The sequence below is a fragment of the Poecilia formosa genome, unplaced genomic scaffold (genome assembly GCF_000485575.1).
Source record: "Poecilia formosa unplaced genomic scaffold, Poecilia_formosa-5.1.2 Scaffold67, whole genome shotgun sequence".
Taxonomy (NCBI): Eukaryota; Metazoa; Chordata; class Actinopteri; order Cyprinodontiformes; family Poeciliidae; genus Poecilia; species Poecilia formosa.
The window spans coordinates 746,571-760,731 of NW_006800006.1; the positions used below are offsets into that span (position 1 = coordinate 746,571).

The following is a 14,161-nucleotide window of genomic DNA, read 5'->3' on the forward strand; positions in this document are numbered from 1 at the left end:
CATTAAAGATCAAAACCTGTGGACAACTCTTATTTTTTGACGAGGGACAGTATTATGTTACGTGCAATATGTATTGTTTACAAGTAGAAATGTCTCTATATTTAGAAACAGCGATGACATGGACATTCCTGCTGAATTGTGTAAAGGTTAGAATAAGAGAGTATACTGTTTCCATTAACTATAGAATTGTGCAAATTGAAATTACGAAAATAAATTTGCTTAATGGAAATGCCAATTTAGAAAAAAAAACAAACTCGTGATTTACAAAGAAGGAGTTTGTGTTAGAAGGAGGTCGTTATTCAGCTGTATCAAAATAAATGTATTACAAAAAACTGCAACGGAAACTTTTTTCCCGTCGCACGAGTCGCATGATCAACAGCCGGATGTTACTTCTGGTGGAAAACGACAAAGATGTCAAAAAGTAGGAATATGATGGTTTGTTTTTCCTCTTTTTTTGGACACCGTGCAGCAGGCTCCACCAGAGCTCTCCCAGTTTCACACACTTAATAAAAGTTATGTGTCGTGTTGAATCGTGTTCTGTAAAATCGCCGACTACAATTATTTTCCCAAAATGCCGCACGTTGCCACTCCCAAGTGGCTAGACTCTCCAATTCCCAAAAAAAGACGCTGACGTCTCCTCTGATTGGCTGATAGCTGATAAACACCAGGGCTAAATTATGAGTGTGTCAAGTGTTTACATCCGTCTCTGCAGTTATGACTTATCGCATGAGCTTATTCACGTGTGATTCTAGTTCAATTTCTAATTTAATGGAAAAACCACAATTGTAAAATTGTGTGTGTGTGTGTTTTTTTACATTATAAAAATATTGACAAAGATTTGCACATATTTGTAAAGAAAATGCAGATGTACAAGTAAGTTCATAGTAAATTTGTTGCAGTGCCACAGTGACCTGGTTTGGATAACAGACTGACTCCTTTGTTGGTTTTAATAAATGTAGGGTCTTTTAAATGACATAGACAAACATCGACAAGATTGGACTTTATTGGTATGCTAGGACAGAATAAAAATATCCAGGCTGGCCGTTAGCAACACATTCAGTCTCAAGTTGTTTCAAATGGGTTCATGTTTCCATTTGTTCTCAGTCCATCAGCTCAGCCCAGGGAAGCCAGATCTTTTCCCAGTGGTACCTCAGCATGTATTCTGGTTACAGTGAAGACATTTAAAAAAATAACTGATTTAGATGTTTATACATATAAATACACAAAAATAACACAATTTTAACAGGGGTACTTTGAAATGCCTGAAATATTAAGAGCAAAAACATCTTTAAGTAACACACAAATACTCACTAATTTTATCGTGGTCCAGGTGCAACCTGAAAAAGAGAAAAAAACAAAAATAAAAAATACATTTGAATTTCTATCCTTTATTTCAATGTCTGCTTCAGCTGTGGCCAACTTTAGCCCTGCTGAGTCAGTGTCCTGCATGTTTCCCTGCTGCAACGTTGCTCAGTCTGTCATCAAAGGTCTGCAGAGGCCTTTCAATGAACCGGTGCTTCAATTCTGGTGTGTTGAACATGTAAACATTCACTGGCTTGTAAAAGTATTCACACCCTTGAACTTCTCCATATTTTGTCACATTATAACCACAAACATAAAAATACTCCACTGAGATTTTATGTGACAGAACAAAGTGGTACACAACTGTGAAGTAGAAAGAGGTTTTTTTTTTTTAGGCTGAAATTTACTCCTCCCCCCACCTACGATGGTCCTAATACACAGTCATAAAAATATGACGGGCAACAAACAAACACAACGATGCGAAACTGTAAGAGATGTTAATGACTTGTTGGTCTGTCTGCTCCAGTGTTCTAACAATCTAACTGGTGCTTACACTGATACTTACATTTGGATACACTGAGTCTCCCTCCAATGCACCGGGCCACAACGTATTTATTAAACGTCCATCTATCAACACATTTCGGGTATTCTGTTTCCCCATTTCTGATAAATGTATTGCCAGTATTTATCAGATCAGGATACTCTGCAGTGTTCAGAAGACAGAAGTCCTCTGCAAAAAAAGGAAAAGAAGAAAACACTTTTCTTCATATCGTTTTTTTAAATGAAAGTTTCAGTATTGTTTTCCGTTTACCTTTACATTTGGGGACTTCGGACCACTTGCCACCTCTGTGACACACCACTGTTTCAGGACCCACTAACTTGTAAAAGTTCTGACACTTGTATTTCACATAACGTTGCTCCTGTTGCACAGGAAGTCCGTTTGGAACATGAGGGATCTCTCCACAATGATCGACTGAAAAGGAAGAATAAAGTTTCATAAAACTGTTAAAGTCGAGTTCCTTAGTTTAACACATCCTCTCACACAATCAACAAAACCCTCTGTCTGGCTCAGCTTTGTATGTTGCATGCTCATAAGAAATGTGTGTGAATTACTTACATGGATATTTTGATTACATTCTAGATAAATACATGCAATATAAATGAAGAAATCAATGTGCTTATGTACTGGATACGAAAGTAGTCTGAGTGTCCGTGGATCCGGATCTGGCAGGACGAGCTGGAACAAACAGAGCAGAGGGAGGTTTTCACATTTGTTCGTTCTCTTACAGTGTTGAATAAAACATAAAATATTCATTTCATGCTGATTTTTTTTTCTACTTTGAAATTTTCTCTTTAGCGTACACAACTTACTTTGAATATTTAAAGTAAATGTGAAGTGCAAAATGAAGGACAGTGGTATTACAACCTGATTTAAAATAGTTACTTGTTGACACGCAGGACTACATGTGACTGAATAAAATAACACAATAAATATCATAACAAGTGACATCACCCACAGATGTTTTTCTTAACATGCAAATCTTTGTTCTGTCTTTACTGTGTTTTGTTTTTTGTTTTTGTTGTTTTTCTGAACAACCTTACCATACAGAATTGTCAAAATACCAAAACATTTATTTACATTGCATGCTTTTATTTTGAAATATCAATGTTTATATGTTGTGGACATTATAATCGCCTGGTAAGTACGTAGCCAATAAGCGGTGGCGGTTATTGATATGGGCGACATGGGCAACAGCCCAGGGTGGCATATTGTGAGGGGCAGCATAAACGCAAGACCCACACCCCCATGCACTTCTGACAGAATGATCAAAAATTCCAATAATCACACTCATAAACTCTGTGAAAAGTCTTTCCACAAGAGATGAAGCTCTACAGAGGGCTAGCCAACATCATATTAAACCTTAAGCTGATGAAAAACGGGATGTCACTGAAGTTCATGTGTGTGAATCCAGACAAATTAATACCTTTGGCAACGTAGTGCGTCTCAACACAATGACCACTTACTGCAACGTGGAGTTCCGAACCAGTTTCCAGCCTCACAAGAGACAGTTGTTGTGGACTCTCTGTCCTGTGTGAGAAATCCATCTCTGCACTGATACGTCACTGTGGAATAAGCATCAAACACCTCCTGGTATGTCTGAATAATGACCGCATTGGGGACAGCTGGTGGCTGGTCGCACGCCTTGGGGTGTTCTGTGGATAAACTGAGACAGTCAGTCGGAACGGAAAAAGGCGTTTTTTTTTTTGTTTGTTTTTTTTTTAGCCAACGGGTTCAGGACTTACTCTGGCAGAACGGCACCGCGGACCACGTCCCACTGTGGCACTCCACGATGTTATCCTGGCCGTTTAGTGAATATCCTGCGTTGCAGTTTATTTCTAACGAACCGTTTTGGTTTTGCTTGAATTTGCCGTTTGGAATAACCGGAGGAAGGCAGACTGTCTCCACTGGGGAACAGAAAAAAATATAAACATACAAACTTTTTTTTTTTTTTTTTTACATAATTAAATCAGACCAGAAGAGTAATTCATGAATTAAAAAATAAAAAATAAAAAATCCTCACCAACACACTCCGGTTTATCAGACCAGTCGCCATCTTGACATACGATGGTCACCCACCATCCCTCCTCTGTGGTTTTGTATCCCGTATCACAGCTGTATGTTACATGTGAGCCATGAGCATAAGACTCTTGCACCGGGAGAAAATAACCGTTTTTCAGGTCGGGAGCGCTGCACGGTTCCTTTTCGTTCACAGCTGAAACAGACAGAAACCTGTCAGAGATAACGTCAGCGGCAGCAGCTTCTTCCCTAATAAACGAACGTCTCTTACCATGCAGCACTCCAGGAATCCAAACCAGGAGAGCAAATCTCAGACCCGTCAGCCACATGTTGTCAGGAATCAAATCACAGCCTTAGACTGCGGAGTTAGGAGCCTTGTTCAGATCAGATGCCTGTTAATAATTAAGGCTTTTCCCGTAGAGAGATAAGAAGTGAAGGAAAAAGTCAACATTGCATCGAGCTGCTGCTGCGGGGCTGTCAATACAAATTGTGCAAGTTGGGACATTTTGGTGATGAAGTAAGAGAAAGGGAACATACACACAAATAATTTCACTGCATGATTTCTATGATGACAATAAAGATGATGATTATTATTATTAGTTATTTACCTGGTCTGTTGGATAAAATAAAAAAAAAATCATAAAGTAATACAATTTTGAAAACAATGTGCTAAAAAATCTGTTTACTATCCAGGTTTGACAGTGATTTCCCAGCACGGTGTGATAAAGTACCAGCCTTACGAAACACCAGAGCATAATGTCAATAAACTGGTTCAGTAGAGATTCATCTTTGAGTATTAACTCCTTTGCATGATCTCATCAAACTTGTACGGGTTACACCAGTGGTTCTCTACGTTTTACAAATACTGCCCCAGTCAACACAAAGTTTTTCCAATTATTTTCTCCTCGACATTCAATATTTTACAGGCTTCATGCCCGTCCTTTGAGTGTTTGACAGATCTGGAGGTTCGAATGATCCCACACACTGAACATCATAAGTCTGAGGGAAAAAAATGAAGACTTGTACATACACACCAGTTTCATTAATTGTCTGCAGGTTGAGTGTAGCACAGCAGGTTGTTTGTTCTTCATCAGGCTGGCAGTGAGGAAATGATAGGAAATGTATCCAAGGACAGACATCAAGGATCTGTCTGGATCAAGTACAATATGAAATACATTCATTTGCAGAATTTGGAAATTGACCTCAAATTACTTTCAAATACCATAGTAATGACCTCATTATTACATTAATTAATCTGCTACACTGTAAGGAACAAAACAAAATGTAAACACCAGCAGACCTGGTTGCCAGAATTCTGTCATAAAATTATGGATAAAACTTTTTTTTTCCCGTCACAGTTTGAAGGCACCGTCATTGTTGATTTTATGGTTGAAAATTATGCTGGAGTTAACATTTTACTATAATAGAGATTGTTTTAACTTAAGGGGGGAGGCGGAAAAAAAAAGTTTATGTATAAAAAAACACTTTAAAACGTCAAACGGCTGTTTTCACCGATTATTTTATTCACAGCCACTTCACATGAAATTGACAGTTTTATAGTTTTCAGATATTTCCTGTCTCGGCTTTATTGTAACAAGAGCAGATTAATTAAACTAAAAATTTTCTGACCACTTGGGGGCGCCAACAGGTTGAACATTAAGCTGTCTGGCCTTTTAGAAATCTCCACAAAACCTTTGGTGATTTGTAGTGCAAAAAACAAACCAAAAAAAGGAAGGTTAACTTTACCTGAGTAGTTGTTTATCATATTGCGTTTGACCGGAGTAATTTTAGATAATGCCACACGGTGTCACTTTTGGCTGTAATGCAAACAAACAAACAAACAAACAAACAAACAAACAAACAAACAAACAACCAGAGAGGTGAATCTGGATAATTTGCCACATAAAAAAAGAAGAGCGCAGTGGGAGAGAGCAAGAGCCAAACAACTTCTGAAGGACCTACACTTGTGCCCTCAACATTTCTCTCCACAAGTCATTTGTATGAGCAAAATTGACAAAGGCTCTAACAGGTGATCGTTGCTTCAACGAGCAAAAAAATAAATGCCATGCTGAGACAGGTGGAGCTGGAAGCTAACCGAGTTATACTTCCTCCGGTACTGAATATGAAACCACTCACCCTACTGGACCAAGACTGGACCATAAATAACTATTACCGAACTGGACACAGCTATAGAATGACTTACTGGATCACACAGTCTGACCAAAAGTAAGTGTAGCAGCAGCAGCAGCAAAACACCAGCAGCTCCTACTGCCAATTCTCTCCTCTTCCTCTGTTTGGTCCTCCTCACCTTCATCACCTCTTGTGTTTTCTACATTCTGATTGTTTTCAGTCCGCTCCGGTTCAATTTGAAAAGGCTTAATGACGTTGCTCATTGCTGTTTTGGCCGGATGGAGCTAGCGCAGTTTGACCAATAGATGTCATTTACCCAGAATGCATTGCAGCGTGAACAACAAGGCGACATTCGTGTGACAATATATTTTTTTACATTCTATAAAAACTAAACAGTCTACAGTATTATTAGTATATTGTTTTTACATCTAAAATAAATATTCTCAAGTAAAGTGAATTGTTGCAACTAATCATGGATCCCTTTAAAACTTAGAGAGTTTGGTCACGTAAACTAAAACACGATCTGACAGTTTTTCATGATGGACACAAAAATGAGTTGTACTAGAAACCAGAGTTAACAACTTACAGTGGCTATCATAAGTACACATTATATACCCACTGAGGTTTTTGTGTTGTGTTTTGTCCACTAGAGTTTTTAAATTAGAAGAGAACACACAAGAGACGATCTGTTTAGACTTTATTGCCAAACATTCATGTTGGATATAGTGCTGGATGTTTGAGCTGCTGATTTACTCAGTAGGGCGAATCTTCATGCTGATGGCCTTGAGAGAATACATACTGCCCTTCCAGCTGTCCCAGATTACTCCAACCTCATATCGAGTCCCTTCACTGCCCCAGGTGTAGACTCCGTTTGGGTTTCCATACTGGCATGCTGGGCCGAACCAGAAAGCTCCCAGAAAATGTTTTGGACAGTTTTCCGACCCAATGTGTTGATAATAGTCAAAAGTAGCAAATTTATGAAAATGGAGATATGTCAGGGTGTCTCCTGCAGGAAAATATGGAAGTTAAAGACAAATACATTGTTTATCAAGGGGGTTTCATAACCTTCATCTGTCTGAATATACTAAAACGGTAACTGCTTACCTGGAACACCAAGACAAGAAAGCAACAACAAATCAGTCAAGCTTTATTAGCAGAATCCAATCCATATCATCATTGCATAAAAACATAAAATCTAACAGGATAATAGATAACATGCTGAAGCACATAGTGTGAAGACATCACCAACTATAAACCTCAAAGCTTCACATGGCCTACATATGAAGTTTGGAACCAGTCATTTAGGTTTTCCTGAGCTCTCTCTGTAGTTTCTTCTCCTCACTGCTACATGTTTATGACTTCCTGACTCAGCTTATTCTGAAACCCACCTGCTCCTCCATCGATGAAACCGGCCACGTACAGAGGATATCCTTCCCACTCAGGACCCACACTGAACGAGGTGTAATGAGCGTATGCCTTGTTTCCTTCAAAGTCCTCCATGTCCACTACCAGCTCATACGATTTCTGACGGATTAAGTTGTGGAGTCTTTCCAGTCCTGAAAGAAGAGTTACAAAGTTCTGTTTTTCTCTTTTTAACACATTTCAGCGTTGTTGCTGTTTATGAGCTGCTCTTCAGGTGAGAACAGGATGTCTCACATTGTATTTTCATTTAAAATATAACTACTACTTTTTTTTTTAGGTTTATTGACTCGAGTGGCCTTAATTTGGCAGTGAATTGACAGGAAAATGAGAAATGAGAGCTGGGGCAGACATGCAACTAAAGCCATCAGGCCGGGACTTGAACCGGCTGCGACTACGGTCAGTGTTTCCAGTTTGGTTCTCACCAAGCCAGTACTCTCCAGCGGGATTCCCAAAGCCCAACTTGTAGTCATTCCATTTCCTGTAGAAGCTAACTGAGCCATCCATCCTCCTCTGGAACACCTGGTGGGAAGAAAATGTGATTAACCATTAAACTTCTGAAGCAGTCTTCCAGTTCAAGGAGTTTGCATTCACCACATGTCATGCTTCGCCTGCTGAGCTCTTTCTGCTACGTGACATTGTCTGACAATTTGTGCAGGATCCCCAAAATGATGCAGGCGATTGCTTCAGTGGCAGCTCAAGAGGCCCTGCATGCAATATGTTAATTCATATATCTAAAAATGTAGTTTTGACTGGTCATATTAATGTTTGAGATGTGTTAATTTGGAATCCAGTAACACCAACTGAGAAATCTTGAAAAGAATTTTGAACCGTCACAATGTAACTGAAGATGTCTTGAATCATTTTTCTTGCTAGTCAGAATGTAAATGCAGAAATCTGAAATTAGTGGATTACATTAAGGATTCAAATGTAGTATAGTCTAGTCAAACTTTATTCTTATATATCTGGAATGCAATTACAGTCAGATGAAACAATTTCTATGTTAAAACGGTCTGCCACGGCGGTGCAGACTAAACCCAAATGAGGCAAAAATTAAAATAAAAAAATAAATAACATGAGGTTAGAGAATAAAGCAGATGGGGTGACAACGTCCAGGCAGCCTAACATTGATTACGCAGTGAACTCAAGTTTAGATTGTAAACTATATACTTCTCTATTAAGACTAGAATAAATATATTCTAAATTAATAACTTACATGGTGCGTTCTCGTTTGGTTTTCTCTGAGCTGTGTTAAAAGTAGGGGTGGGCAATTATTGCATCGCTTATCATTTATTGTGATAAATTTCTTATAATGACAAGCTTTTGATTTATCGTTGTCAGAATCAGATCCAATTATGATGTTTAAAATGCCCCAAAACTGCCCTTGTTTGTGGGATTATTATTTTTTACCATTTTTCTCCATTGTTGGTTCAATAAAGGCGTATAACTTCATATCAAGACATTTGAAAATATGATTAAATACAGTTATTGTGTGGATTTTAGTGATATAAATCTTCTTTATGTGACTGATGTCCTAAAGAAACATATTACAAATATTACAAATATTTTTTGAGAGTATCTGTGTTTGTGGGGCTGTTATTGCTGCGTCATGAAGTCACAGCAATAGTTACCTAAAAAAGTGATAAATAGTTCACATCGTTACTTTTATCGTTTTCAAAATAGCACCAAAAAATCCTGATAAAACTTTTAAATCTGTGCTGCATAACATGAATCTTATGGACCAAATTCAGTCTCATTATTAATAAAAATAAAAGCTCAAAAACGTTTATCTGCCATATAAAAGCATGAAGAGTTTTTATTTGACAGATAAACCAGAGTATGATCTGAGTTCAGATACTCACGGTCCATTTTCCTCCATGTGAGTCCATGTCACAGTAAACCTGCAGACACACAAACTGAAATCTCAGCCTGACTGGTTGATACTGGTCTGGTGTCTGAATGTAGTTTGGACTATTTGATGGATGGGAAATTGATTAACATGAACAGGTTTCTGGGAATATTGTGAAATATTTTCCCAGTTTTCACATTAGACAAGAATGAGTCTGTAATTCCAACAGGTGTGAATGTACCTGGATACCTGATGTGGATCCGGTGGGATAGATGGTGTAAACTCCACTGGGCCTGCTGGGATTCTGAAGATAAACGTCACTGCAGTCCAAAATCTGACTGCTGGCCAACAGAGGAACCAGCAGGAGGAGAAGAGCTGACAGCAGCTGCAGCAGAGGAACACGTTACGTCTCCGTTTCACAACGTTTACCGAATATTTCTTCCTGAAGTTCGTATCATGAAGCTCCAAAGTAAAGCAGAGAACATTTCCTGGGAGAACCTCGTGTCTCCAGAGAATGTTTCAGCTTCATGACCCGTCACTACCAAGGGACATTCAGAGTTGACCGTGCTGAGCTCACCTTCATAGCCAGAGTTGAGCTGCTGCTGGGATGTGAACTGTGATGTATGTTAGCTGGAGTTTTTCTGAGTTCTGCCGCAGGAATCTGACGACAGTCTGAGGGTTCTCACCTGCTTTTATCACCAACAGATTAATAAATGACCGAGCAGCTGCTGCTGGTCACCGATAACACTTCAGACTGGACAGGTGGAAACATGAGTCCTTCACAGCTGTGGACTTGAGGCTGATGGTGAATGATGACTGAGGTCTGAAAACAAAAAAACACCACCTGATGGACGGATTAAAACCGTTTAAAAAGTCAGAGAAGTGAGTTCATTCTGAAATCATTTCTTGATGGTTTACACTGAAGGTTGGCACTTCCCCTCATTGTCTGCTTCCTGTGTGCACATGCGAGCTGCCAGCACACAAAAAAAATCATTCCATGCCACATATTTCTGTGTTTTTTGTTATAATGTTCATAAGTTTCATGACTGTAATCTTTCTTTTACTGAGCCCTGTATTCTAGAGTTTTTGTATTTTTATTTTTTGCTTTTTAAGTCCCTTGCAGGTGCCCTGCAGCTGCAGTCAACCATGCATTGAGATTAAACCTCCTCAGATTACAATTATAACAATAATTAACAATTATTAATTTCTTTAACAGTGTTAAAATATGGGGTCATTTGGACTCCACAAGTTTTTCATTCTGTGGACAATCTGGCATGGTCGCATTGTGTGTTTTTTGTTTTTACAAGGTATTTTTTTGTGCGAGTGGTTATGGGAATTGACTCTCTGACGGTACAACCCCGCCGCTTCCCCAATGTGTGACCGTGACTTTTGCCACGCTCCTCCTGAGTGACAGCTAAGACCGTGGGAGGGTTATCGACTTACTAAATATGTTTTTGGGATATTTGTAGCTCAGCAGCTTGGTTCAACATCTGTCCCATATCCCATACCTTTAGAGGTGGGACGTTTACTCCATCCTCATTGGCTGATTCTCCCATCATTATCCATTTGTGTCATGAAAAACAGGTGCAGGTACAGATTCAGAAATGTCTGCTTCTCTGCAGGGTGTCAGGCCCAAGGCATAAGCAATCTAAGCAGCTGCTTAGGGCTGCTAAGTGGAGCAGCTTTTTTTATTTCTATGTGATTATATTAACAAAAACACACAATTTCATCATAAAGTTGTGATTAACAAAAATAAAACAATAATATATGTTTGATCATGTAGAAATCATTCTTTATACAGGCAGAAAGGATGCCACCTGAGAGCTCCCCCTGGTGGCCACAGCAAGTCAGACATCACTGCAGAGCGCATCCAAAAGTCCGAAGATAAGTTAGCAAAACAATGTCGTAATAAAAGACTTATCCTTCAGGCACAGAGAAAAGAAAGAGGAAGAATAGAAAAAGTCAAGATAAAAGAATGTTTTCATGTCTGTTGGTAATGTAAACGATATGTGGAGCTGCTAATAGAAAAGTAGCTTGATGGCGACCTTGAAAGATGAAGTTCATCTACCAAACATTTATGCTAGTGTCTTTGTACTTGTGTGAAACTGAGTTTTAACTTTAAATGAGTTGATTCTCTGGATTTGCCGGGCAAAAGGGGCCTGTGCCCCCGCAAACAAATGTCTTGCCCCCTGAAATGAAACTTGTCACAATTAACAGAACATCTCCTTATTTAAGATAATGAGTTACTGAATGTGTGTTAATCACATCTGCAAACTGACTTTGAATTTTTCTTCAGTGGAAGTCAAGTTTTATAAAAATGCAGAGGAATCAGTAGAAAATACTTTCTTATGAAAATGTTTTGTTTTATTACAGTAGTATAACTATTAGGTACTGAATAGTGACATTTCCCTTCTTGTAATAATGATAAAGTAGTTTTGTAATCTCTGAGTGGTTCTATTGAAGACAGGGAGATGAGTTAGATCTAGTAAAACATGATCTGAGATTTATTCATATTGAGCAAAAGGAAGGGTGGTACTAAAAGTCATTATTAATAAATATTGTCTTAAGTTTTATACTTTCTGTGTTGTGATTTTATCCAGTAGAGATTTTTAAATGAGAAGGTAAACATCTTCAGGGAGTTTGGACACAAAGAGAACACATAAGAAATGATCTGTTCAGCCTTTATTGTCAAATATTCATGTTGGATGTGACAGCTTCCTGTTGGAGTTCTGAGCTGCTGATTTACTGAACAGGGCGGATCTTCATGCTGATGGCCTTCAGAGAATAGTCGGGCTGATTGTACTGGGCCTTCCAGTGGTACCAGATTACTCCAACCTCATAGTTAGATCCATTAGCGCCCCAGATGTAGACCCCGTTTGGGTTTCCATAGTAGCACCTCCAGTACCAGAAGGCTCCCAGAAAAAGCCTTGCACAGTTTTCGGGCCCGGCGTGCTGGTAATGGTCAAAGGTTTGCCAGTTATTTCCATTGAATTGTCCCAGAGAGTTTCCTGCAGAAAAATATTTAAATCAAAGACATTGTTTTTTATCTAGTGGTTTTAATAACTTTTATCTACTACGTGAATATGCTGAAAAGGTAGCTGGTTACCTAGGGTACCAAGGTATTTGTCCTCATTTGTAGGAGAGAAGCTACAAATAAGTCAAACTTTATCAGCAAACTTGGGTCCATAGATAAACAAGACCAATATACAGATCTTATAAAACAGAGCTGCATAGATCCAAGATCTAAAAGCATTGGGCTCATAGAGAAACAAATGAAGGCATTAAATAGGAACTCAGTTTCCATATAGAGATTTGGTCTATAGTTTACACTCATGGGTAAAAGTTAGGACCAGTTCCTTAAGCTGATGGATGACACATCTGCTGATGACTGAAGTGAAGATAATTGAAAACTGAACTTATTTAGGTCAAAAGTACAACATAGCTCAACCTAGAAAGTATAATCTTGCACTGCAGGTATGAAGTTTCAGTAAAGATTAAGCTTATTGTTATTTAAGTTTTCCTGAGGTCTCTCTGAACTTACTTCTCCTCACTGTTACATGTTTGTGACTTACTGACTCACAGCTGGTTCTGAAACCCACCTGCTCCTCCATTGATGAAACCACCCACGTTTAGACGATACCCATCGGACTCGGGACCCACACTGAATGAGGTGTAGCGAGCATACACCTTGTTTCCTTCAAAGTCCTCCATGTCCACTACCAGCTCATACGGTTTCTTCTGAGTGAGGGAGTAGATGTTCTCCAGACCTGGAAGAAGAGTTACAAAGTTCTGGCTGTTCTTCAATTCATTGTTGTTCTTTCTTATAAGCAGCATTTCAGGTCAAAACATCATGTCTTATACTGTTTTAATTTAAAACATAATTGAGGTGTTTTTACGCCTCCCTGCCTCTGGAGCTCATTGGATTATCTTTGACTTACTGAGATAGAATTAGCTTCTTCTGACTGACAAGAAAAACCTTTACTGTGAGGATCTGCTAGCTGCTGTAGTGTGTTTTCCGGTTCACAGTCAGTCAGTGTTTCCAGTTTGGTTCTCACCAAGCCAGTACTCTCCATCGGCGTTCCCAAAGCCCAACTTGTAGTCATTCCAGTTCCTGTAGAAGTTTACCGTGCCATCCATCCTTCTCTGGAACACCTGGTGGGAAGAAAAGGTGATGAACCAACTGAACACAGTGCAGAATCAATCAGTGAGGACTGATGGATTCAACAATGAGAGGATTCTGGGATGCTGTACCACTATAGGTCTCAGTTTGAAACATCAAATTTTAACTTGATTTCTCTCCAAGTTCTCATTTTGTCGAAAATTCCTCCAAGCTGACTGGAAACCTGTTTGGATGAAAGTGCCAGACTAGAGGTTTTAAATGACTTCAGAGCACAGAATCTACACTCCTAACAGTTTTAAAATTGCATCTATGTCATCATTTTAACTGTTACAATCACTACCTATTTACCCCACTGGGAGCATCATTAACACTGCGGTGGTTCAGATCATAACAGAGGTCCCACAGGGCTTGATTCTTGGACCTGTGCTGTTTTCTTTGTATTTCCTGCCTGTTCTATTCCTAGGAAGCACAGCACTGTGATTAAGCTTACTGTTATTTAAGTTTTCCTGAGGTCTCTCTGAACTTACTTCTCCTCACTGTTACATGTTTTTGTGACAGTGCAATAATGCATAGCAATAATAGCATTATTGCTATGCCAAAGATAACCAGATTTTGGGTGACTAAAACTTAAGGATCATTTCTCTGTGTAAGCACCAAATAACTTTTTTATGGAAGTGAAATCTTGGTCACCTGAAGAATACAAAGTGTTTTTATTTGACAGATAAACCAGAGTATGATCTGAGTTCAGATACTCACGGTCCAT

The 14,161-nt window shown here is 38.9% G+C and overlaps 3 protein-coding genes across 3 annotated transcripts; all 3 read right to left on the reverse strand.

Annotated features, from left to right (window-relative positions):
• Positions 1-985: 985 nt before the first annotated feature.
• LOC103139979 (complement factor H-related protein 1-like) lies at positions 986-4,293 on the reverse strand. Its single transcript, XM_016672916.1, has 9 exons — positions 4,152-4,293; positions 3,885-4,076; positions 3,607-3,768; positions 3,328-3,516; positions 2,489-2,539; positions 2,114-2,275; positions 1,868-2,032; positions 1,312-1,337; positions 986-1,162 (listed from the first exon to the last, which is right to left on the reverse strand). Exons 1-9 carry the CDS (start codon positions 4,207-4,209, stop codon positions 1,151-1,153), a joined length of 1,017 nt encoding a protein of 338 aa, XP_016528402.1. The 5' UTR covers positions 4,210-4,293; the 3' UTR covers positions 986-1,150.
• A 2,400-nt stretch (positions 4,294-6,693) lies between these two features.
• On the reverse strand, positions 6,694-10,124 carry LOC103140074 (microfibril-associated glycoprotein 4-like). The gene is made up of 6 exons (XM_007555022.2): positions 9,856-10,124; positions 9,520-9,663; positions 9,292-9,330; positions 7,855-7,951; positions 7,399-7,566; positions 6,694-7,016 (listed from the first exon to the last, which is right to left on the reverse strand). The coding sequence occupies exons 1-6, from the start codon at positions 9,859-9,861 to the stop codon at positions 6,760-6,762; spliced, it is 711 nt and encodes a 236-aa protein (XP_007555084.1). The 5' UTR covers positions 9,862-10,124; the 3' UTR covers positions 6,694-6,759.
• A 1,821-nt stretch (positions 10,125-11,945) lies between these two features.
• On the reverse strand, positions 11,946-13,469 carry LOC103140075 (microfibril-associated glycoprotein 4-like; the record flags this gene model as incomplete). The annotated part of the gene is made up of 3 exons (XM_016672857.1): positions 11,946-12,286; positions 12,878-13,045; positions 13,334-13,469. Coding segments are annotated over 3 exons (570 nt in total), but the record flags the coding sequence as incomplete, so codon positions are not given.
• Between the last annotated feature and the right edge of the window lie 692 nt (positions 13,470-14,161).